This window comes from Cyprinodon tularosa, unplaced genomic scaffold (assembly GCF_016077235.1).
Source record: "Cyprinodon tularosa strain WSP-4 unplaced genomic scaffold, ASM1607723v1 ctg289, whole genome shotgun sequence".
Classification (NCBI taxonomy): Eukaryota; Metazoa; Chordata; class Actinopteri; order Cyprinodontiformes; family Cyprinodontidae; genus Cyprinodon; species Cyprinodon tularosa.
In genome coordinates, this window is record NW_024038995.1 from 1,556,894 (window position 1) to 1,581,913 (window position 25,020).

The 25,020-nt window shown below is 38.0% G+C and overlaps 1 protein-coding gene across 2 annotated transcripts; it reads left to right on the top strand.

Moving 5' to 3' along the window:
* Positions 1-710: 710 nt before the first annotated feature.
* Positions 711-23,263, top strand: crema (cAMP responsive element modulator a). 2 transcript variants are annotated; one of them, XM_038290799.1, is made up of 8 exons: positions 711-864; positions 3,668-3,781; positions 3,880-4,008; positions 14,883-14,971; positions 15,071-15,210; positions 15,827-16,003; positions 21,331-21,490; positions 21,695-23,263. In XM_038290799.1, exons 2-8 carry the CDS (start codon positions 3,674-3,676, stop codon positions 21,837-21,839), a joined length of 948 nt encoding a protein of 315 aa, XP_038146727.1. In that variant the 5' UTR covers positions 711-864; positions 3,668-3,673; the 3' UTR covers positions 21,840-23,263. The 2 variants fall into 2 exon arrangements, with proteins under 2 accessions (XP_038146727.1, XP_038146728.1); XM_038290800.1 differs by lacking the exons at positions 711-864; positions 3,668-3,781; positions 3,880-4,008; ... (1 more) ...; positions 15,071-15,210; positions 15,827-16,003 and adding an exon at positions 18,628-18,934.
* The last annotated feature ends 1,757 nt before the right edge of the window (positions 23,264-25,020 follow it).

Genomic DNA, 25,020 nt, shown 5'->3' on the forward strand with positions numbered 1-25,020 from the left:
TAGCTGGAAGAGTTAAGATGTATTAATAAATATTTACACACGTACAAAAACATAAGTAGAACAGATTGAGTCTTGTTACAGGTTTTAGTACATGACGCACAGTGCAGTCATACGCAGTACTTAGTGTTGCTGTAATACCCTCTACAGACACTAGGGGTCAGCATTACTTTATTTAGAAAACACAACATCAACAAGTGCATGAAACTACCTAATTTATTTTTCTATAATTTTTTATTTTTATGTTTTATCCCAAGTCTGTGTTAATCCTTTTCAAATAGGTATGAAATAATCATACAAATTCCAGTCATCGAAAATGACCATCCGAGTTTTGCGAAATAAGTCAGGTTCGCTAAAAAAATAAAATAAATAAATACATACATAAATAAAAATGAGATAGAGTTAGTACTTAAGAAATTAATGTTAGTGAAAAAAAATCTTTTTTCATGCAAAAATAATTTGCATATCCCCGCTACCTGATGTAAATTACGCGTTTCGGTCAAAAGAAGATGGGTTCAGCGGCGAAAAAAAGCGAAGGCTTTAAGTTTTATATAATTAACTTGTTTTGTAACACTAAATGGTCAGAAGTTTCCTCTTTTTTTGCATATAAGCTTTGTTTAAAGTCCACACAGGACGATTTGAGCTAAAAGTCGATCTGTTTGTACCCCCCCTAACTGACCAGGAAGGAGTACCGGAGTGATGCCTCTCGCTCCGCCTAGAAGATCTTCGACGTTAAACTGACAAACTGAGCGACATTTTCTGCACAGCATCATCAGTGCTGACGTGGGAGCTACGTGAGCGAAGGCGAGGCGCAGGCCGTCCAGCCATACTGTCATTAGTGACGAGTCAGACTACGTAAAAACTTCGGTAAGTCGCCGCAAAGCAGACACTTTCTTTTGTTCGGGGGGGTCAGCGCCGAACCGATGGAAGATGTGCAAACGCAAACTTGGTGCGCATTTTTTTCTCAATTAAAAGTAGTTTTTTTGTTGTCAGTAAACAGCTGAGCAACACGGTGAGAAAAAAAAACAGTTCTCAGACAGCTCGGCTGTCAGCACTTTTTCCAGCTCTGCGTCAGAGATAGGTTTGGGAGGAAGAGGGATTATTCCTCTTCAAAATAAAACTTTATGAAGCAAAAACATTTTGATGATGTCAGTTATTTTTACTTATATTTAAGTGAAGAAACACTTTTTAGAAATAATGTATCGTACAAAATTCTAAATAATACCTAGAGAGTTAGCATTACATTTAGTCATTCCTTTCCAGGTTTTACATTTTATTTTTGAAAAATAAACATATACATTTGTCCTTGCCATAAGAAAAAAGTTTTAATTTTTCATGTTTTTGAAAAGTCCAACTACTTAACTCTTTATGTGGCACTCAGTGAAATCCTTTAAAAATTCAAATTTCAAGCAAATAGTGTCATTAAGATCCAGGACAAGACCTTATTACCTTTGTAACATTCAGAAAATATGATATTTTGATGGCAAAAATTAATATTAATGTAATAACAAGGAATGCCAACTTTCCTGAATATATTAAGAAAAATAACAAAAGTGCTTCTATAAGAAATTAATTAGAAAAACACTCTGAGAGTGAAAGAAACACATTTTATTTTGGTACATTACTTTAGAGGCATTACTGCTAAAACTGGCACTTACATATTTTAGTTTTTAAACCTAAATAAGTGTTAACTAGGCTTATAACATTTTTTATTTTACTTTTTAACTTCTCATTTAGCTTTTTACCTTTTTTTCTTGCCTTGCTAACTCATAATATATCATTAAAGGGCTCATTTAATTGATCAAATGCCAAAATAAGATGTACAGCCATGTAGCAGCATCTTTACTGAATGGCTGGATATAGATCTTGTTCTATATCCATAAATGTCTGCAGACAATCTAAATCAGCATTACATAGATCTCTACAACCTGCTGCATAAATGTATTACATAAACTCACAATTTCTCTAATGAAAATAAAGTGTCCAAGAAGGGATTGTCCACAAAGGAGCACATGATCTGCATACACACAGTACAGTTTTATACAGGATTTTTCTTTATGGAATTTTTTAGGGATTTGCCTGTTTTTAACTTTTAAATGCAATGTAACAGTTCGCATATCAATTCTATAGTTTTACTTTCTGGATACAATTATACAAAAGAGCAACAAAATGTGTAGTTAATCAAATTTAATGCCTAAGTAGTTGTTTATAATCGTAAAATTTTACTTGTGATTGTTTGACAGGAACTAGTTGGTATTAAAGGGGGTTCAATGGCAGGTTATAAGCCTTTTAAGCCATTCCCTATAACTGGCATAGAATTTATAAGAAATTCTAAGCCAGATCTCCTTCATCTTTAAACTTAGTGTCTCATCATTTTTAAACTCAAAATATGTTTTTTTTTAGCTTAAGTGAACTGCGTCGTTTTTGTTTACCCGATTAGGCTTTGTAGGTACGTAACCAACATGCAGATATGGGGTCAATAAGGGCAGAGAAAAGCTGCAAAAAATTGCATCAAGGTGGAATTTTCCATAGTACATTATTAACTGGCTGTAGATATATATCAGAAAATGTCACTGGTTAAAAAAAAAAAAGTGTCATCCCATATGAACCAGCCCTTATGTCCATGTGGGTTGTATTCAACCATGAAAAAAGTCAGTATGGAGCCTGTTTGGCACCTAACCCTGCTCAGTAAATACACCTGGAACAAAAAAAAGAATGAAATATCTATCCATGTGTTAAAAAAAACAAACAAAAAACAAATCCTGACACATTTTGTGTTTTTGCATCCTTATCCTTTTACATAAGGCTAACCCATAAACTGACTTTACTTAGAAAGTTGGTAACTTTAGGTTTGGTATATTGAAACTGAGTTTAGTGTCTGTATGTCTGTAAGCATGTGAAGAGAGAGAGTTTAATTGTCCTCTGGGGAAAAATTTGTGATGAAGGTTGGAAGTCAATTAGGGGAAAAATGTAAATAAATATATATATAAAAACTTGACTTGACTGCTTGTTCTCAACCTTAAAACTTTGGTTTTCATCAGTATTTGACTCTTAAATAGCAGTTTTCAGAACATGAATCATGTTGTTTTGCTTTGCAAGCTCTTAGTCCACAATATAGAGAAAGAACCTATAAGGGTAGAAAAGATGGACAACATGGAACTGCCTGCAAGACAAAGAGCTTATCATTTTGGCTTAGAGGCATGTAATAAGCATGTTATTTATTTCTGTACAAAAAAATTTGCATGCTGGGCAACAGTTGATTTTTTTTTAAATCACATTTTTATCCTGCAAATGATTTCTCAGCGTCACAGACTGAAAAAAAATATTTTGAACTGAAAGTGGAACTGTTGTGTTCCATCTTATTGCTGTTTCAGTTTTAGCTCTGCTTCTTTTTCCTTCGTTCATTTTGAATCTAAATGCCGTAAAAGGTGTGATAAGGATTCAGCTTTGTTAGCAAGGCTCTTCAGCTTAGAAAAGAAAGATTTGCGTGTAAGAAGACATTTTTAAGATTTAAACAAACATGACTGAAAAGCCTATTTAGAAGGGATGGGCTGTTTCTTTGTCTATGAAGGAGATACCATACATGTATCCCAGGGAAAACCATCAATGCCATCTGATACGGTTTGGTGTCAGTCTCTGTTGCTGTGTTAATAACTGCGTATATGCCTAGGTGACCATGGATACGTCGGTGTCGTCTCAGCTGGATAGCAGTTTAAATGATTCAGTGACAGATGGAGAGAAGGATCACAGAGAAGCCGACGCATCTCCTGCAGCCTCCAATCAGGTACACTCAATGATTTAGTGAAACATCGAACTCTTAAAGCTTTTTTTAAATTACTTTAGAGGATTTCATTATGATGCTGTTGATTTTTCTTTCTGCAGGTTTTGTTGCAAACAGAATCTGAAGTGGCTGTCGTCCAGCTGTCTGACAGTCAAACCTCATCAGTGCAAGGAGTCATCCAAGCCCCTCAGACCTCTGTAATCCAGTCACCACAAGTGCAGACTGTCCAGGTGGGAGCATGAACCTCCCCACTTACATGTTCCAGGTCATGAAAGCGGCGAGTCAAGTTTCTAAAGGGTTAAGGGCAGCGTCCTTTAAAACATGGCCATGCCTAACCTCTCTGACAAGATCTAAAGATAAGCAAACCCCAGATTAACAAATTCTGCTTGTTTGGTTTTAACAAAAGTTTCAAAAACATGATGCTAATGTTTAGTGTGCAGTGATGACACATCTATTAATAGTAGTCATTTTTTAGTCAGAAACAACCAATTTGAACAAATGTGACACTTAAAGGGGATCAGTTTAGTGGCAAAAAGCTCCAATATCAGGTATCTGCTAGCGACTAAAGATAACAGAGCTTTATTAATCAGTGGGTTATAGTTCACTAAGTTTCATCTGAAGTTAAATGAGTGAAAAAGTGAAGCAGCTTTGCAGCTCCAGCTGCGCGGTGCAAAAGTGTGCCTGACGCGAGTTGGGCGGAGCTATCCTATCTTTTCTCTGCCTTGCAGCTATATTTGCTGTGATCAGTGGGAATAAAGTAGTTTTAATATGTTTTTAAGTGGGAAAATCCACCTGAAAACTTAATTCAACAGCAGCCTCTGGGCCTGGTTGCCTTCTCGCGGTTCACCGCGGCAGCTGGTAGGTGTTTTCATCAAAATAATCCAAACTGCAGGCACCAGGATAATAAAAGCAAACATATTTTGTCGGCAGGTTTCAGCATTTTAAGTTAATTTAGGCGTTAATTAACAGTTTCAGAGGAGTGATCACAGCGCTCTGTATCATCAGCGATGTGTCTGTCTCACGGCCAGCTCCCAGATCAGCGTCTCTGATTGGTTGATGCAGCAAAACTTCAATTTTTCCATCTCGAGCAGCAGCGCGTTTGCGGCGTGTCAGATGCTTAAACGCTCACGACGCGCTGCTTTAGCTGCTCAGACGCGCTGCGCCTGCTGCTCAAAACGCGCTGCGGGACCTTTTGCTGCGCCTTGACGCGCCTCAACCATTGACTTTGCATGTAAACTCGCTGCTTCTGCCGCGCCTGCTGCGTCCGGTGTGAATGTAGCATTACTTTGAATGGCCGGTTCACACCGATGTTGAGCGGTTGAAGTTCCTTTGTCAGACCTCCCGGAATAACAGCAAGCACAGCGTTCATTTGTTTCACCATGTTTTTCACATCAGCTGTGAGATGGGCACGCATGGAGTCACAGATTAACAGCGATGGTGATGAGTGGAAAAAAACACCTGGTCTCCTTACATACACCTCCCTCAGCCACTCTTTCATCATCTCCTCAATGAGGAGATAAGGAGTTCTGCATAAAGCACATACCTGTTCTTTTATACACAATCCACGCCCACACGTCCCCTTTTAAACTTCTCATGGTGGTCTCAAACGTCCGCATTAACAACACACATAGGGCGCCCCGCACATTTTGAGGGGAAAAAAAAGACGTTTATATGCGCCTTATAGTCGCGAAAATATGGTATGTCAAACCCGTTAGGCGGTGGAGGCTAACCAGCTAGCCTGTGTGGATTTTAATTAGAAATGAAAAACAATTAACAATGATTTTAAAGACACCAGTTTATATTGTCTCTGTTCAACTGTTTATCCACCTTGCAAAGGCCCTGCTTATGAATTTACCTGTAACTCCTGCGACTGAAGAAGAGACTAAACGTTTCAACAAAGAGGAACCCGTGTGGAGGACTTTTAGCACCTTTTATAAAGAAGGAAAATGTATCCAACAAAATAGCTGCTAGCCTAAATGTGTCCATACATAGACACACTTTTTAGAATAGGACCTTGCACCTACGGTAATTTTAATTGTGTGATGCTTTAAGAAAGTTTCACTTCCAATGGCCCATGCTTTACAATTCCAGATGCTTGGAAATACCTTTATGGGGCTGCAAGCCGACATGCAGCAGTCAGCTGATTGAGCTGCTTCCCTTTACTTCAGCTGTAGCTGCAGTTTTAGCTTAATCATCCCAGATTTTTGTAAATAGCAGAACATTTTAAACACAAAGGAGGTAACTTCTCCAAGAAACTGAAAATAGATGTTCACCGGAACATTCAGTAGGATGATGATCCAAAACATGCCGTTACAATAGCTATGTTGACATGCGCAACATTTCTGCGATCTGATCTAAACCTAAGTTGATGATAAATTCAAAATCTCTGTCAGATAAAATGATCCCACCATCTGGTACATGTATACACATGCGCCAAGCGTTCGGTTAGATTAAATCATTTAAGCATGCACAGCTCTCTCTAACTATGCAGAAAAAAACATCATTCTCATGTTGCACACATGCGCAGTTTTATTTTTTCACTCCAAAGATCCAAAGGGGTGTTTAGATTGACACCAGTCATAATGGGGATCGGCAAAAACCACCTCTCTCTTTGGGAATTCAATTTCTTTCCAGTTGAACCGAATCGGATTCGATTCTTTAGTCTGACATGTTTAAGTTAAACATTTTTGATCTGATCAGGTCTTCAATTCGATTATTTGTGTCCATGCAACATGACAGAGAAATATTTCAACAGAAACAAAGTCAGCCTTTCTCCATGCCCGTCTTAGTCCTTAGACACATTTCCAACAGAAAAGAAGCAGAAAATAGGAGGATCTTAATAAAATAAGCAATAAGGACTACGGCTGGGTATTTTCACCAAAGTCCTGAATCGATTTGATTTTGACTATACAGTTCTAAATTGATTAATTTCAATTTGATGTGTTTTTACAATAATGAAAGTGGTTCAGCTGTGTTTCAAAATACTCATGTATTTTATTGTTCCTGTCATATTAAACAGAAAGTGCAAACTTGTAAATTGGACAGTTTAAACTTGAGATGTGAACAAAAGTGTCTCAAAAGTACAAACTTGTTTGTGAAAAGTGAAAAAGTGAAGCCTCACTCGAGTAGGCAGATGTGACACAGCGGGGACACAGCAGACATGCATGAGCTGCATTATCTTCACAAAACTTATTTGCAGCATTGTCTGTAACAACTACAGGGTGTTTGCTGGTCAGCCTCCATTTGTTAATGTCTTCAATCAAACTTTTGGCTATATTTGCAGCTGTCTGGCTTGAAGTAATCTTGAGTGCATCTTTCCTGCTCATTTGAATGTGAACGTCACGCGCGTCACTATAAAACTAATCGATCTCATTCCTTAGACATCGATTTTACAAAAATTTAAACGAATCGATTCAAAATCGATTAAATCGATTTTTTTACCCAGCCCTATTAAGCACTGGATTCTTATTCCTCCAAAATAAGACTGTCACAGAAATATTGGTATTACGATGGCTGTACAGCGTCCCAACCTAAGATTTGTCAATAAACAATGTCCTTATGATTTTATGTAAAATCCAAAATGACATTTTTATTTTGGCAATTTCTCCAGACTGAATTAATGTATTGAAATTAAAGGAGGGATTATATTATCGGAGATAGTGCTCAAATTGATATGTCTTTATCAAGAATACCAGTAATCTGAGGGCAATCTTTCTTGGAAGATAAAAAAAAAAACAAAAAACTGCAGCTTTTTAGAAAAACAGTATCTTTCTCATCATTAAAGCATAATGGTGTTTGGACTGTTTTCTGCAGGGTGATAATCAAGAGAGAAGCCCATTATTAATAGACCTATAATTTCCTGACCTGAAATAAAAAATAAGTGGTTTTTATAAAAACCAAAGCAAAAATTGTGTATTAAATGAAAAACGTTTGTGTTTCTTTAATTGCCCGTAAAACAACTACAACTATATATGAAATCAAGCCCTTTAACTTTGGTACATAATGTCTCTTTTAGGACCAAATGTAAATGATTGCAGATCTAGAGCTTGATTTCCTCAAGTTAACATGTGCTGAGAACATATAACTGTGTGCGTGTGCTGGTTGCAGTGTGGGATATAGTGTTTGTGAATGAACAGTAGCTGCTGTGTGTAGGCGAGGAAGAGTGTCTGTTAACAGGGTTCAAGTGAGAAGCAGGAACTGAGGTTTTTACGCCTCTGAACCTAAACCCTCACACAAACAGAAAACAAGAATATATTCTGAGATGTAAAACTGTAATATTCTGAATGAAACACTGAATCTGATGCATTCTGCAAATATGGCAACATTTTAGCAATAGAAGAAAAAATCAAACAGGAGTTCTGAGAACGGAAATGAAACAATAATTACCAGGAAACGGCATCAGCACATCTGCAACATTTGTTGCAAAATGGAGACAAGTTAGTCATTTCATAAGAAGGTGTTTAATAAGGAAATGGTCTCACAGAGACATCTGTGAAATGCACTGTGGTGTTGCACCAGTAAACACCACAGAGTGGTTTGCCATTTTATTTCAGGTGCTCTCTTCTTCATATCAGAGAGTCTATCAGTGGTAAATGTGGTCAGTGTGCCCCGTATTCTTATAACTCTAGAACATTCAAATGGGCTCCTCATAAAACCTGAAATGAGATGCATAAACACTTCTTAGGATATGCACTAAAACAATCCACATGAGCTAGATGATCTCTCTCTTTTAAGAGCATATAATCAGTCATTCTAAGACTATTATCCAGAGGGAAACTTTTGAGAAACCTACGTTAACTCTGCATTTTAACGCAGTGTAAGTATCCCGTTCTAATGACACCAAAACAACCTTTATGCTGGTAACACAAAGCTATTATGCCTCAGTCTGAGTCACAGAAGCCCACACAGTGATGACACAGAGCCTGATCTACTGTATGTTTAATTTGAATCCAATAATACAGTTTAAATGCTTGATATTTACAATTACATAGTGAGCTCACACTTAGAGAGCTGTGAACAAATGATTACAGAGTATTAAAAAGAGTCTGTAGGGTCTCTGTTGAGACATGTAATGGGTTGAAAAGATTAAATCTTAAAATTATAACCAGCTCAAATTCCCTCTTTGACGTCATGTTCGTTTTTTTCCAAGCATGCACCACAGAATGACTGGTGCAAAGAGAACACCTCCCTTCCTCAAGTCATAAACATTAGAGATGTTTGACTCACCACTTCTACCATATGTGGCTAAAGCAATAAAAACTGTATTGGGGTTTTATGTGATAGATTAGCACAGAGTGGTGCATAATTATAAATTGTTTTTATAAGTTTTTATTTTTTATTTTTATTCTGTTGCATTTAGTAACATACTGCTAAATAAAACTGAATGCAAGCAATTACCTTCAGAAATCGGTTCATTATATTACATTACATTACATTTGTGTAATTTATGCTGTTTAAATCTAGATATTCTGCAAAGCCCTCATAGGTTTTTTTGAGCTTAGTGAACAAACAATATCATGAAGACCCGGTGACACATTAAGCAGGTCAGGAAGCAAGTTTAGGAGAAGTTTAAAGCAGGGTTAGGTAATAAAAGTATATCCCCAGCTTTGATATCTCACTGAACTCTGGTAAACCTGCCAAGACGCATCCATTCACTTATTTAACATCCAAAACTGATTTAACAGGGAGAGTATAACATAAGAAGCTGCCAAAATTAAGAAAGACCTGTTTAATACAAGTCATATATGACGGCACATGTGGAAGAAAATCCTCTGGTTTATTGAGACAGATAAAAAAAACTCTGTACATCTCCCTGAACACAACATCCAAAAGTAAAAAGTGTTGTTGGTTGCATCATGCTGTGGAAACTTTTTTTTTCTTAATCAAGAACCTAGTCAGACCTGGTCCAATCAAAGTCCAAACCTTAATCTATTTTGGAACCAGCCAGGTATGGACATGTCAAATTTATCTCAGATATCAAGCAATGAAGTAGTGTTCAATTTATTATGAAAAAAAAAAAGTTTTCTAATTAAGGAAAACTAGCAGATTTCATCCAGTCATTGACCTGTAGAATTCCTTCATCCTGGATGAGCATGTAGCAGTGGAAGGTCTCTTGCATTGTGTCATTTCTTTGCAGCAATCCTTCATGATAAGCAGGTAGCCTAGGAGACAAATACATTCTCTTCAACATAGAGCAGAACCAGGAAGTGTGTGATCTAAAGGTTGATTTATACACAGAAACTCGTGAAGTTGGATCAGCTAGAAGAGCGAGGTACACGAGAACACTGGGACCCTTTTTCCACCTGGATCCCCGCTCTTCTTCGCCCTCATGTCCTTCCGTTGTCGTACAAACTTGTCCCCACTTCGTCACCGCCGTATCTAGACCCTAAGCTAGTTCGTGATTGTCCCTCTTGCGTAGTGGCGTGGAATAACATAGCGCAGAGAATGCTTCAATATTGGGCATAAATGAAAAATATCTGCCACAAGCTCACTGCGACACACTGCTGCTGGAGGATAACCAAACCCTTAAGTCTATAAAAAAAAGTTTTCCCAAACAACAAACCTTGAAAAGAAGGTTGCTTTTTCCTCTGTTGATGTGCAATTAATGCAAGACAAAGGAGACAACTGAGAGGGAATAAACTTAAAAAGGTAGAAGTTGAGTACAGAAATATAATGGAGAGCAAATATTTTAGTGGCAACTCAAAACAAGCTGGGGAGGGTCTGAACATACAATGAACAAAGACAACAAGAAATGCGATCCTCTTCTATGCATTAATCAATGCCTTGTTGAGGAGTTAAATCAATATTTCAGCAGATTTGACACAGTGGATAATAAACAACAATGTGATGAAATTTGCAAAAATTATCTTTCAGGAGCACCCAGTTATCACAGAGAACCTGTTGCCAGAAATCTTTTTAAATTGAGCTCAAGCAAGGCCAAATGCCCAGACGGCCTCAAGGCCAGCCTACTAAAGACTGCTCCTCAACTATACAAAATTCTTTAATTCCCTCATTGTCACAGACATCTTAGAAACTCTCCACAATAAGGCCAATAATAAAAAAGTCAGGGGCAAGCAAACCTGAAGATTTCAGGCCTAATGGTTTAGCCATTGTTAAACTATGGAGAGAGTTCTGGATGATCTCTTCACCACCACCACTGAGCTGGACAGTTTGGTACAGAGGGTGCTTTATTGACGTTGCTTGACATGGTCTCAAAACAAATTTGGCTTATTGAAGCATAGAGTTATTTATAGATAATTTAATAGATAGAAACTAATAATTTCCACACTTAATGATCAAACTTTAAGTTAATTAAATGTGCGGATGACACAGCCTTAATTGGACTGCTTCATGACAGTGTTTCCTCTGGTTAGGCCACCTAGTTTGCCCATACTAAAGCTTTTGGAATGTGGTGTCATGATTGCCAACTAGAAATGAATGTCTCTTAAACTAAGGAGCTTATTGATTACACAAAACCAGAACTGGCAATAGACCCAGTTCACCTTGAAGACCAGCTCATTGAACCTGTGGAGACTTTTAAATATCTGAGTACAGTCCTTGAAAGTCACTTCAGTTTCTCTGCAATTACAACATTTTTCTCTAAAAAAAATGCTCACAGCGACTCAAACTCATACTGTCCTTGTATCGGTGCACAGATTCTAGAGCTTGTGTATTTTGCTCATACTGAGAGTGTTTTGACCTTTTACCTCTAGGTGTGGTTTGGTCGCTTTAGTTGGGAGTGCAAGACAAAGAGGAAGGCTCAGAGAATTGTAGCAGACATTTCTCATCCTTTGTCCTGCCAGTTTGAGCCTCTGGATCCTTGAAGGGGCTACATGTTCCCCCTGAATAGAGGGTCTTTAAAATTATACTTTGTTCAAAACAACATCACTCTTTTGAATTCAACAAAGTAAAATATCCATACATTAACCTAAACTGCTCTAGCTCTATGTATTTTACTGAGGCCTTTTATCTGTATTTATGTTCTTAATTGTTACCTTTATCATTTGTCAGTGTCTGTACTTTAGCACTGTCCGTCTATTGAGCCAAAGACAATTTTCTACCGTGGTGGAATATCATTCTTTTCTTTCATTATCGTTACTTTACTTTTCTCTTCCATTATTTTCAAATCTATTCTATTCTATGCTAGTAGTAAGCAATCGCAGTACAGATTTTTCCTAACTGAACCCTGTTATGTACTTTTGTTTTATAAATGATTATTTTTTGTTAAAACCGAGACTTATGCAGCATTTGTTGTCATTGTGTCATTTTTATCATGTACAGGTGCTGGTCATAAAATTAGAATATCATGAAAAAGTAGATTGATTTCAGTAATTCCATTTAAAAAGTGAAACTTGTATATTATATTCATACATTACATACAAACTCATATATTTCAGATGTTTATTTTGTTTAATTTTGATGATTACAAATGACAACAAATGAAAATCTCAAATTCATCATATCAGAAAATTAGAATATTGTGAAAAGGTTCAAAATTGATGGCCCCTGGTGCCACACTCTAATCAGCTAATTAACTCAAACCACCTGCAAAAGCCTTTAAATGGTCTTTCAGTCTAGTTCTATAGGCTACACAATCATGGGGAAGACTGCTGACTTGACAGTTGTCCAAAAGACGACCATCGACACCTTGCACAAGGAGGGCAAGACACAAAAGGTCATCGCTAAAGAGGCTGGCTGTTCACAGAGCTCAGTGTCCAAGCACATTAATAGAGAGGCGAAGGGAAGGAAAAGATGTGGTCGAAAAAAGTGTACAAGCAAGAGAGATAACCGCACCCTGGAGAGGATTGTGAAACAAAACCCATTCAAAAATGTGGGGGAGATTCACAAAGAGTGGACTGCAGCTGGAGTGAGTGCTTCAAGAACCACCACACACAGACGTATGAAAGACATGGGTTTCTGCTGTCGCATTCCTTGTGTCAAGCCACTCTTGAACCACAGACAGCGTCAGAAGCGTCTTGCCTGGGCTAAAGAGAAACAGGACTGGACTGCTGGTGAGTGGTCCAAAGTCATGTTCTCTGATGAAAGTAAATTTTGCATTTCCTTTGGAAATCAAGGTCCCAGAGTCTGGAGGAAAAGAAGAGAGGAACTTCATCCACGTTGCTTGAAGTCCAGTGTAAAGTTTCCACAGTCAGTGATGGTTTGGGGTGCCATGTCATCTGCTGGTGTTGGTCCATTGTGTTTTCTGAGGTCCAGGGTCAACGCAGCCACATACCAGGAAGTTTTAGAGCACTTCATGCTTCCTGCAGCTGACCAACTTTTTGGAGATGCAGATTTCATTTTCCAACAGGACTTGGCACCTGCACACAGTGCCAAAGCTACCAGTACCTGGTTGAAGGACCATGGTATCCCTGTTCTTAATTGGCCAGCAAACTCTCCTGACCTTAACCCCATAGAAAATCTATGGGGTATTGTGAAGAAGAAGATGCAATACACCAGACCCAAAAATTCAGAAGAGCTAAAAGCCACTATTAGAGCAACCTGGGCTATCATAACACCTGAGCAGTGCCACAGACTGATCGACTCCATGCCACGCCGCATTGCTGCAGTAATACAGGCCAAAGGAGGCCCAACTAAATACTGAGTGCTGTACATGCTCATACTTTTCATGTTCATACTTTTCAGTTGGCCAACATTTCTATAAATCCTTTGTTTTTATTGGTCTTCAGTAATATTCTAATTTTCTGATATGATGAATTTGAGATTTTCATTTGTTGTCATTTGTAATCATCAAAATTAAACAAAATAAACATCTGAAATATATGAGTTTGTATGTAATGTATGAATATAATATACAAGTTTCACTTTTTAAATGGAATTACTGAAATCAATCTACTTTTTCATGATATTCTAATTTTATGACCAGCACCTGTATAGTGCCTTGCAAAAGAAATTGCCTTGAACTTTTCGACCTTTTATCACAATTCAGGCTTCAAACTTAAAGATAATTTTTTTTTTGTGAAGAATCAACAACAAGTGGGACATAATCATGTGTGAAGTGGATTGAAATTTACTGGATATTTCAAACTTCTTAACAAATAAAAAACTGAGTCATGGGTCATGCAAAATGAATCGACCCCAGAACTACCCCAGTAGTGAGGATCTCTAAATGATCCAATGTTGACCTAAATGACTAATGATGATAATAGAATCCACCTGTGTGTAATCCAGTCTCCATATTAGCTCACCTGCTCTGTGATAGCCTCAGAGGTCTGTTTAAAGTGCAGAGAGCATCACGAAGAACAAGGAACACACCAGGCAGGTCCTAGATAATGTTTTAGAGAAGGTTAAAGACTAATTTGGACACAAAAAGATTTCCTAAGCTTTAAACATCCCAATAAGCAACGTGCAAGCGATAATATTGAAATGGAAGGAATATCAGACCACTGCAAATTTACAAAGATCCGAATGTCCCTATAAACTTCCTCAAACTAGGAGAAGATGCAGCCAAGAGGGCCATGATCCCTCTGGATGAACTGCAGAGATCTACAGCTGAGGTGGAAGACTCTGCCCATAGGACAACAATCAGTTGTGCACCCCACAAATCTGGCCTTTATGGAGGAAAGCCATTTCCCAAAGATATCCATTTAAAGTCTCCTTTTTAAATTTGCCACTAGCCACTTAGGAGAGATAGCAAACATGGAGAAGAAACTGCCCAGATAAGATGAAACCAAAAATCAAAGTTTTTGGCAACAATGCAAAAAGTTATGTTTCGCGAAAAAGCAACACAGCTCATCACCCTGAACACCCCATCCTCACTGTTAAAGATGGTGGTGGCAACATCATGGTTTGGACCTGCTTTTCTTCAGCAGGGAAGACGGTTAAAATTGATGGGAAGATGGATGGAGCCGAATACAGGATCATTTTGGTAGAAAACCTGTTGGAGTCTGAAAAAGACTGGGACGGAGACGTATCTTCCAATGAGACAATAATCCAAAACATAAAGCAAAATCTACAATAGAATGGTTCACAAATAAACATATCCAGGTGTTGGAATGGCAAAGTAAAACTGAAAAGCTCTGCTGTGCACCTTGAAAATGTGAGTTTTCTTATGAGGGAAATGATTAGATTTTGGCTGTTTGTTCAGATTGCCACAGTGGCTGAGCTGGAGGCTGACGGGTCAGTCGCAGACACGCAGAAGAGACGGGAGCTCCTCACCAGGCGTCCGTCGTATCGGTGAGAACATATCAGTAGAAATCAAGGTGGAAACTAACAGTCGGTGCTTCACATGTAAAGCTTGATAAAAGTCTGTATTTGGAAATTGTTTTTATCTAGAAAAATCTTAAATGAGCTCTCGTCGGATTCGCCGGCAGTTCCTAAAATTGAGGAGGAAAAGGCAGAAGATGACACACCGGTCTCCAGCCCCACAGAATCAGTTCCTAACTCCATCTACCAAACCAGCACAGGACAATACAGTCAGTACTCGCTGAAATTCTTCACTCAATACAGATATCTCAGCTGAATCTATGAGTTTTTAAGAGGAAATACCTGTTTACATGGTATAGATATAGTTGTCATTTGGCTAAATGGGATTTTAGTTCTAATGTTTGGGAAATTATGTTTTCCAATGAAGCACTGATATACAGTATATAACGGTAAACATCATTGAATTCAGTTTGTGATTTTCTCTTGCCAGTTTTCTGTAGATGATGAAATTCATCATCCAGGCTGAAATGAGTGCTTAGATACTCAGTAATATTGGATAAATTCCCCCATGGAAACTTTTTGTAGGCACTGGCAAGTTTGTTGTACATTTCTGTCTGATTGTTTAATCACTCTTCATTTGAAATGGAGAAATAAATGTTTTCCCTATATTTACTAAATTTAAAATACCAACCACACATTTTTTGCCAGAAATTAATTCACTTTGAATGTAGCTACTCTACCAGTGGGGTCTAGAAGAGTGATACATTTTCGATCCAGGTGTATGTTTGTTATTGCCATACTAAACTCTGCTTTTTGATCTTAACAACAGTATAATACTCATCCTAGATTGTAGCCTGGTTGAACTTGAACTCTGATCTCATGCAGTTGCCATCGCTCAGGGAAGAGCCATCCCCCTGACCAGCTCTACAGTTGAAGCCCTTCAGGGAGCTCAGACCCTAACGGTGACTGGCTCTCCCACCCCTCAGACCGGAGCCGCAATCCTGCAGGCTGCAGACTCACCACACCAGTTCTTTGTCCAGGGGGGACAGGTGCTCTTCCAAGGTGAGTTCAGCCAAGGATGTTAGATCTTGTTAATAAAAATAAAAAATGTTGTTTGGACCCACTGATTACAAGTCATAGTATTTTGCCAAGGAGGGAGGAAACTAGAGCCAATGCCTGAAGACCTTGACACAGCTAACATAATTAGCCAAATAATCTTTTTTGTACAGATTAAACAAGATGTTTCTGTGTTTTATTCATAAGATACTAAAATGCATAGTATTCTACAGATTTTGGGTTAAAACTGAAATATCTCGGGTTGGGTTTAAAGTGTCATATTACAGCAACAACATCTTGGGTTTCCATTCACCAGTGTCTTTTGTTGTGGGGTATTAGCATGTTCTCCCTAATGTAAGAACAAGTTCTCTCTATGTACTCCTGCTAACTGCCACTGTATGAATAGTATGAACATATGTCACTAGGCCTTTAAGCCCATGGCTGCAGGGGATAGGCAAAACTCCCAGTCCCACCCATGCGCCCTCCTGCCAACCTGCATAAAAAAGTGACCTAAGTAAATTTTTTGAGTAAGCATACATGTGTTTATGTTTAAGTACATGATTACTGTGGCACTTTCTCCTTTTTATAAGTTCTCTTTCCTCAATCCCTTCCCGACCCACCAATTAGCATTTTGGAGTTAGGTAACGTACAGACCCATTAAAAGACTTTTCCTGTCATTGCCAATGATAGCTAAATTTCAACCCTTGAATCAGCCAAACTATCACAGTGTGATGAAGGCATCTATTGTCAGTGCTTTAGGGGAAGTTTCCTGTATTTCGACATCTTTCTCTGGTTAAGTGTTTCCCTCTGTAGAGCAGGATGATTTGTTAAGAATGTAATTCAGACCTTTGAATCAGAGACAAGGTTTATCATGCTGGCAATTGGCCTATAGGACCCAAACTTAACGTCTGTGAATTAGGGTGTTGAGAAATAACCCAAGTACTACCAAGACTGAAGTCTGTCATTAGCTGGAAATTGCCTGAAGAGCAGTGTCCATACACAAAGGAGCTAACTGTACATCCCCCTGGACTGAACAGTCCATTGCCTTATCTACTGCTGCTACACCCACCTTCAAGTTAAAATTGTTTTCTGATCTTGTGGTCAAAGATTTAGGAAGGTGAAGACTCAACCAACTTATGAAATATATAGGAAACAACTTTGGGATCTCCATAAAGGCTACACAATTGTCTGCTAAGAAAGTTACTTTCTCTGTAGTTAGATTTATGTTGGAGTCCTCACCGCTTGAGAATTAAATCCTTCTACAGTCACCTTAGAGATGAACTTATACAAGAAATTTTTTATTCTGTTGAACTTTTTTTACGGGTTAGATGGGACAAGGATTGATCCGTTTAGCTTCACACAAGAAGTTTGTTCGGAGGTATAATCAGAAGACCTTCAGACATAAAGACCAGAACACACCAAATCTGGTTTGGTGTGTTCTGGTCTCAAATTTGGATCCGATTCGAAAGAAAAGAAATCAACAAGGTTGTGGTGTTTAGCGCTCATTAAAAGTCAATGGGGATGATCACAGCCGACACGATTTTAGGCAAGTGGAATTGTATAGCTCCTGTTAGATAGACCCCAGGTCTATTTACGTCAGACTAAGCGGCAATTCAGCTGCAATTTCATGGGTCTCACATAAAGAGAGATGCAGTTACAAAGTAAAACACACCCGCTTTAGGGGAACATGCAAAATAAAATCTGTTAATCACATGGGAAAAGAGTCAGTTTTAGAGTCGCACATCACAAAATAACAAAAGACATAGGCAACCAGTGTGTGCAATAACTGTCAAACATGGTGGTGATTGTATCATGCTGAAGGTCTTTTTTAAGCCATTAGATCTGGTCTGTTGATCAAAACAGAAAAATTAATAAAGAACTTTTACTGTTTACTGTTTACTTACTTTGATTGTCTACTTAGTTCAACACCTTGATGTTGAAAACAAGCCGCCAAACCGCTTATCAGAACAACCAGTTAGGAACTTTAGAATAAACTTAGCCTTAAAATATTAAATATTTACCAACTATTATAAATAACAATGTGTGTGGCAAGATGTCAAACTAATTGAGCTTCTTTAGTTCTGACTGAATATCCCAGAAGATTTTTCTGGGCTACAAATCATTGACGTTTGAGATATGTCTTCCCATGGGACATTTAACAAATGCCTGGAGTGTATATGATTATACTGCATTACGTCGACATTCATAGCTTATAACTATCACATTAAACACCCTGTAAAGCCTGAATGCCCATAATGAGTGTTTGCAAATGATCCCGCTGGAACCGTGCCTTCCCTGTTTGTTTTCAGTACCTGAAACTTTTGTTTTCCCACTAATGTCTTGCAGTTAAAATGTTTTCTTCAGGCTCAACTGTTATTCTCTATGGATTTAACCTCATTCAATAGATGTCAAACCTAAATTATCTCTCCCCTCCCTGTTTTTACCTCCTTCCAACATACACAAATGCAAAATAACTGCTCATCTGTTTGCATGGCAGCCACTTGGGACACAACATCCTCTTGTTTGTTGAGCGTCGCTGTAGTTGCGTCACTCGTTCTAAAAATACACCCTCCTCCTCCTCCTCCCCCCTCTCTGCCTGGCTCACATTGTGTTTCTCTGCCTCTCCGCCTGATCCGCACGGGCGGAGAGAGGGGAGGAACCAACTCTATAATCCAGGGTGTTTTACTGACTTCAGCGGGCACCAGTGATGTCAGAGTGATGTCAATGCCTGTAATTGTAATCGGGCTGCAAAGTTGGAGTGTGAGCACTCTGAAACAGGGAGAGCAGAGAGAAAGAAGGGTGTAATAAAGGAGACCAGGAAAGAAGAGATTTTATTTTTATTTTTGAAAATTCTTTGCTAAAGTTTTTTCCCCCCTGCCGTGGTGCTGGATTATTGGAAACAAGAGATGGCTGTTACAGGAGATGAGACTGAGTCAGGTAGAGTTTCCTCACTTCTTTCTACACTTACTGTGTTCAATCCTAATTATTATGTAGTTTTATTATAAATGTCAAGCCTTCAATGCAAATTAATGAGTTGTGAAATCGATTTGGACACTCTAACATCATGCTTATTGGAAATAAAGAAGAAGAAAGCAGACAGTGAAGAGTTGTACCTCAGGAGTTTGCAGACGTTTGTATGTGTAGAGCTGCTTTTTCATAGGCGAACACACACAGATCTTGTTAAGTGGTTGTCATGCAGGGAGGGAGTGGGTGGGAGGATTGGGAGGGGGGGGGGGTTAGATGTTGCTTTGACGTCACTGCGTTTCCTGGAACACAAACGAGCCAGGGAAGAGGGAATGTAAAACGTGCGAGAGAGACGCACGCACTGACGTCAGCACAGCCCGAGTCACAGCGTTATCACAACCCGGAGAGAGAAAAGAGCGAAACTCTCGCTCTGTTTGTGTGTGTGTGTGTGTGTGTGTGTGTTTGTGCACCTGTTGCCTCTTTGTGTATGTGTATGTTTGAACGTGTGTAGACTACTGGATGTGGGGAGAAGACAGAAACTTCCTTTGAACAAAGATAAATAGACAGGAAGAAACGGTGCAAAGCAGCAAGCAGAGAAGTAACCTGTTGAGTCACTTGTGACTCAACTCAGAAAGAACATGAAACCACAGAGAGATACAACCCCCCCACACACACACATTGTGTTTTCATGTTTTATGAGGTCTTATCTTTGACTTCCATTCATTTGTCTGGCTTAACCCAGACCCTAACCTAAACTGAGTTCCCTCCTTAGACCTGAACACAAAACCAAGAAAATAACTCCTCTTCATATATCTGTACCTGCAGGACCCCATAATGTAGGATATTTAAAAAAAAAAACATGACCTTACACTGTCCCCACAAGCTAACAAAAACAAATCCACACTCACACACACACTGAGATGACTTAACTTTATTTAAAGAAAACAGCAGCATTCCTGTAATTATCAGCCGCAGCCGGCAGAGCTTTGATAAACACGTCGCCTCCCAAACACGGCTGCATATTCCTCCTCATTGATAACATTTACCCTCTTTGTTTGTTTTTGCACCCATAAAACTCTAGACATTACAACCCATCCAGCTTTTATAGAAAAGGATTAAAACAAATGTGCTCCCAACTCTGCAAATGGAAAGTATCAGGTGTCATTGATGCTCCTAACTGATCCAAGGTTTGTCACCTGTAATTTTTTTTTTATCATACTGCTAAATATAAGCAAACTTTTAGAGTATCTAAGAGCTAAATATTTACTCAGAATATTTGTCTTCATAGAGTTTATAGAGGAAACTCTTGGACTTTTTTCTTTGTGTCAGTTTAGCAATAAAAGCGACGGATGTCCCTTCGGTAGTTTTCACACCATAACAGTCCATGTTTTTCACAATACCAGTAGAGTTTGACTGTTTGATTCTTGTTATTCTACTAGCCTTCATTTGGCCAGCTGACTGATAATGTGGGGATAGGGAGAAGCTGCCCTGTGACACTTTACTTCACATCACATTTAAACATCTTTGAACTGGGAAACCATAAATGTTTAAACCTTAGTATGCTTTAATACCTCTTACCAACCAACCCTTTGTACTGTTTGTAAATTACGTCTCCTAAAGCAACATTTTCTCTGCAAGAAAAATCAAACAAGAAAATGAAAGACGGCAAAAAAACAGCCCTGTGGTAGAAAGAATAAATCGATTTTTATGAAGTGTAAAAACTATAGATATACCCAAAGCTGATTGCATAAAACAATGATGAAAATCAACCTAATAAATCAGCTTACAGACCAATCTACAAATCAATTTAAAGAACTATTAAAAAAGTAACATAACACTATTGATAATAGACAATGAAATAAATGAAAAAAGTAGATGAAATCAGCAGAAACTGTAGAATATACACATCTATACATTTAGATCTGGATGCATTTGGAGACAGAGTCACAGAGATTGCCGTTCAGACATGTGACTTCCAGTGGCTGCAGACGTTTAATCCTAGAGCGTCAGTCCCTGGTTTAGTCATTTTCGAGCAGATAATGACTGAACACATGAAATTACTTTTAGCAGCTGATTTGCTGTTAATGGACAATTACCTGCAGAGACACATGAGTTTGGAACTTCAGGGCAGTTATTTTAGACTTTCTTCGAAGTCAGTGGTTTAAATCAGGGTTTTCAATGAACATACTCAGATGGTGACCTTTAACTAAACAATAATGCTGCTGTAAGGCATTAAAAGACTGGCAATTTACAGTAAAAACTACCAAACCCAGTTCTATGACATTTATATTTCAGGCCTTTTAAGTGAAAAAAGGATGAATTCTTTTTAAAGTCAGTCACTTAATGCATGTTTTACTGTTTCTCCACAGCTGCCACGGGAGACATCCCCGCCTACCAGCTGCGCTCACCCAACTCAGGCTTGGCTCAGAGCATCGTGATGGCTGCATCTCCAAGCAGCATGCAGAGCCCCTCATCGCAGCACGCCGAGGAGATCACCCGCAAAAGGGAGGTCAGGCTGATGAAAAACAGGTAGGAAAACAGCAGGAAAAGATGAGAATAGAACGGCAAAGATTTCGAGATTTTGACAGCTGCAGAACTTTTTTGTCTTTTAATTGAAAACAACTTTTTTTCACAATCATAGTTAATTAAAAAACATTGCATTAAACCAGTGGTTTTCTCCTGCTTGCTTCTCCTGGGCACTAAAGTGTAGATTTTCTCCTTTCTCCAATGCAGGGAGGCGGCGCGTGAGTGTCGCAGGAAAAAGAAGGAGTACGTCAAATGTCTGGAAAACCGCGTAGCCGTGCTGGAAAACCAAAACAAGACACTGATAGAGGAGCTGAAAGCACTGAAAGACATATACTGCCACAAAGCCGAGTAGCAGCAGCTGCTGGTGCCCTGAAGACAGTTCAGAAACTGCTGCAACTTAAAAAGAAAAAAAAAGACTCCAGAACAAAAAATAGACTGCTTTAATTGTTCTTGTTTCTTTGCTCACTCAGGCCTGACGTATGCCAAAATTACTAAGTGTTGTGGAGGTTCCAGACAGCTCGAGCTTGCCAGTTTTGCTCTTGTTCTTAACCTGTGCTCTTTGCATGTGAAGACTCTTGAGTGTAGTAAACTCTCCGCTTACTGTCGCTGTCATGTACGTGGGCGAGACCGGCCAATGAGAGCCAGCTGAAGGAGAGGAAACAGGAAGAGGAGAGGCAGATGCTTCCTGAATATCTACTGAGATTTTTTGCAAAATAAAGAAAACAGCTGGAAGTGATGGAGGTGGAGAGGGTCAGCCTGGTCTCGCAACCAGCAATTTTTATTTTATTTTATTTGTATTTTGTTTAACTCGGGTCAGATGAGCAGGAGGCACCACACGATCCACCAGCAGCTGCACCTCAAGATGTAATGTGTGAAATTAAAGCTTTTATTTTTGGTTGCATTCCCATCAATGAAAAAAAAGCACAATTAGGGAAATGTGATGTCACCGATTTCATTATTTCCATCTTAAAAAATGTTTATCAAATTCTAGATTGGTAAAAATGAGAGTTCATTGTTTGGTTTTTTTAAACAAAGAAAACATTTGAATGTAATCATTGTTTGTAAAAAAGAGTAATGAGAATTTATTTTTCTCCACTTATGTGAAATATGAGTGTGTAGAACTGTTCAAGTCACAGAAAGTAACACCGTGTCAAATATCACAGATTTAATTCTGAAAAAATGTCTATCTTCTGTGAAACATGTTACCTGTAAAGAGATATCTATATCTGCAACTGTTCTTTAGTTAGAATAGCACCCTGTTTCTGAAATCCTCAAGTATGGAGGAAAACTGCATTTGTGGTCTGACCATTGAAAATACTCTGTTTAAAGGGTGATGCCAGTTTCTTAACACTGTTTTTGTAAAGATGATTTATTATAAAATGCAGCTTTTTCATAATAACTCTGCTGACAGATAAACATTGGCTTCAGTTCTCTGCCTCTTTTGACTTTGTAAAGTTTTCTCTTGTAATTACTCAGTTTAACAGCTTTTTCATTTCTGCTAATAATGCTGAAAATTTACCTCTTGGCTGCTGAGGCTCTTCTGGTGACAGTATTTATTTACTGTTTACTTCTTGGCATCTTTATTTGTCATCAAACTTGTGTTGCAGTTTGTCTCCATCTAGTTTACCTCTTTGATACTAAGTGAGGTGCTTTCTGTTTTGAACTTAGCTGACTTTGGTTTAGATAACTATCTTTGTGTTCTCTTTTCTTTGTGCAATTTTTGTGTTTAAATCGTACAACTGTTTTTGTTTATCTAATAAAAATGTGTACACCTGACAAGTCATGATTACTAATTATCACTACACTTTCTTTGTGCATTTAATGTAGCTAAATGTTAAAATAAAGAACATTAACATAGATCGAAAACCTGATATATAAAAATACCGTTTTTAAAGCCAAAAAAACATTTTATTAGTCACCATCTGAGATAGATTAGATATATTTTAATTATATCTATTTTCGAAATGCTATACTAATGTTTTTTTTAACAGATTCTTTTAAATTGATCTAAAGTTACATTTAGAAGTACATACAGTTATGTTTTTTCTAATATTTGATTGCACTAACGTCTTCAGATTGGACACAATTTTAATGCTTTAGAGTTGCCCAGTCAAAGACCAGAATGTAATCCAAGATTTAGAGGTTTTAAGAGGAGTTGGGTTGCTGTAATACCGTAAAGGATTTTTCCACTGATTACTGGAAATGATTTTATTATCTTTAATTGAATAAAGTATTTGTTCAATTGGTGTATATAGCTTTTAATACTTGTTTTGAGAGATGTCTGTCTCATTTTTCCTCTGATACAAATGTCCTGGTTGAATGACGCAGATCTAAATCCACCAGGACTATGAATCACTTTGACATTTATCCTAAACTGCATAAGTTTCACCTTAAACTACTGTAAATCAATTGGGTCAAACATTTTGGTTTCCTTGTACAAATTTCTCACATCAGTTTGCTTAAATTTTTACCCATTCCTACACACAGAACTGATGTAACTAAGTTAGTTGAGTCCTTGGCTCACTCATTAAGTGTCCTGCTCTACCCCCAAAGTTTTGATAGGACTGAGGTCAGGGCTTTGCAATGGCCACACCAAAAGCCTTTATAGTTCTTCGATGTAGTAGTGCATTGGTTCTAAACTTTTTATTTAAATGTTAATCTTTATTCTACCGTAATTCCTGAACATAACAAGCAAGAAGTCCAAACTGTTCTGTTAATGGACTGCCTTCACGGATTAATCACGGTTTTTTCTAAACTTGAGCAGGAGCTTAGCGCCTCTAGGTTCAGAACCATAAGAAGGCGTCATTTAAAATTTCAAAAAAAAACAAGCAAAGGTGTGAAAATAATTTCACATTTCGATTTCCAAATCTAAGAATAAGGCCGTCCCATTTCTATCACTTGGACTGGTTTTGGGCCATAGCACTTGGTTTTGCATGTTCACGTGTAAGGGTAGTATGTCGCAATAATTTTAAGAGGTAGGGGGAAGTGCCCTTCAACCCTTAAAATTATCTCTTTAAACCAAGGGTGGTCAAGAGCTTGACTTGGAACTAAGTGGCTTTCCAGAACTCATTTAGTGAAAAGAAAAATGGCATTTGGCTGTGGAAAAGAACTGCACAAATGTATTTTTACAATTAATCACTCACTTAAAAAAAAAAGGTATCAATATCTTAGTTAGACATAAATACAATTAAATCCCGAACCGTTTTGTTAACAAAATTGCTATTTTTTGTACTACACAAATATACCGATAGACTTAAAAAAATAAAAATAAATATAGAGTAGGATCATTATGCATGACAGCTTTTAACAAAATCACTTTATCACCTTTTCTATCTTGAAGTGTGGAATTGCCACGGTCACTATAGCAGCATAGACAGTTAGCATTATGCATGATTGTCAAATATTCAAAAGCTTAAGTGTGATGCTGGCCAATAGAAAGCTCTTATAACCATATGAACAATATGTCAGGTTTGTACATCCAGACACTATTTTAAATTTCCTTCAAGAACTGTCAGTCTCCCATAGTGTATTTG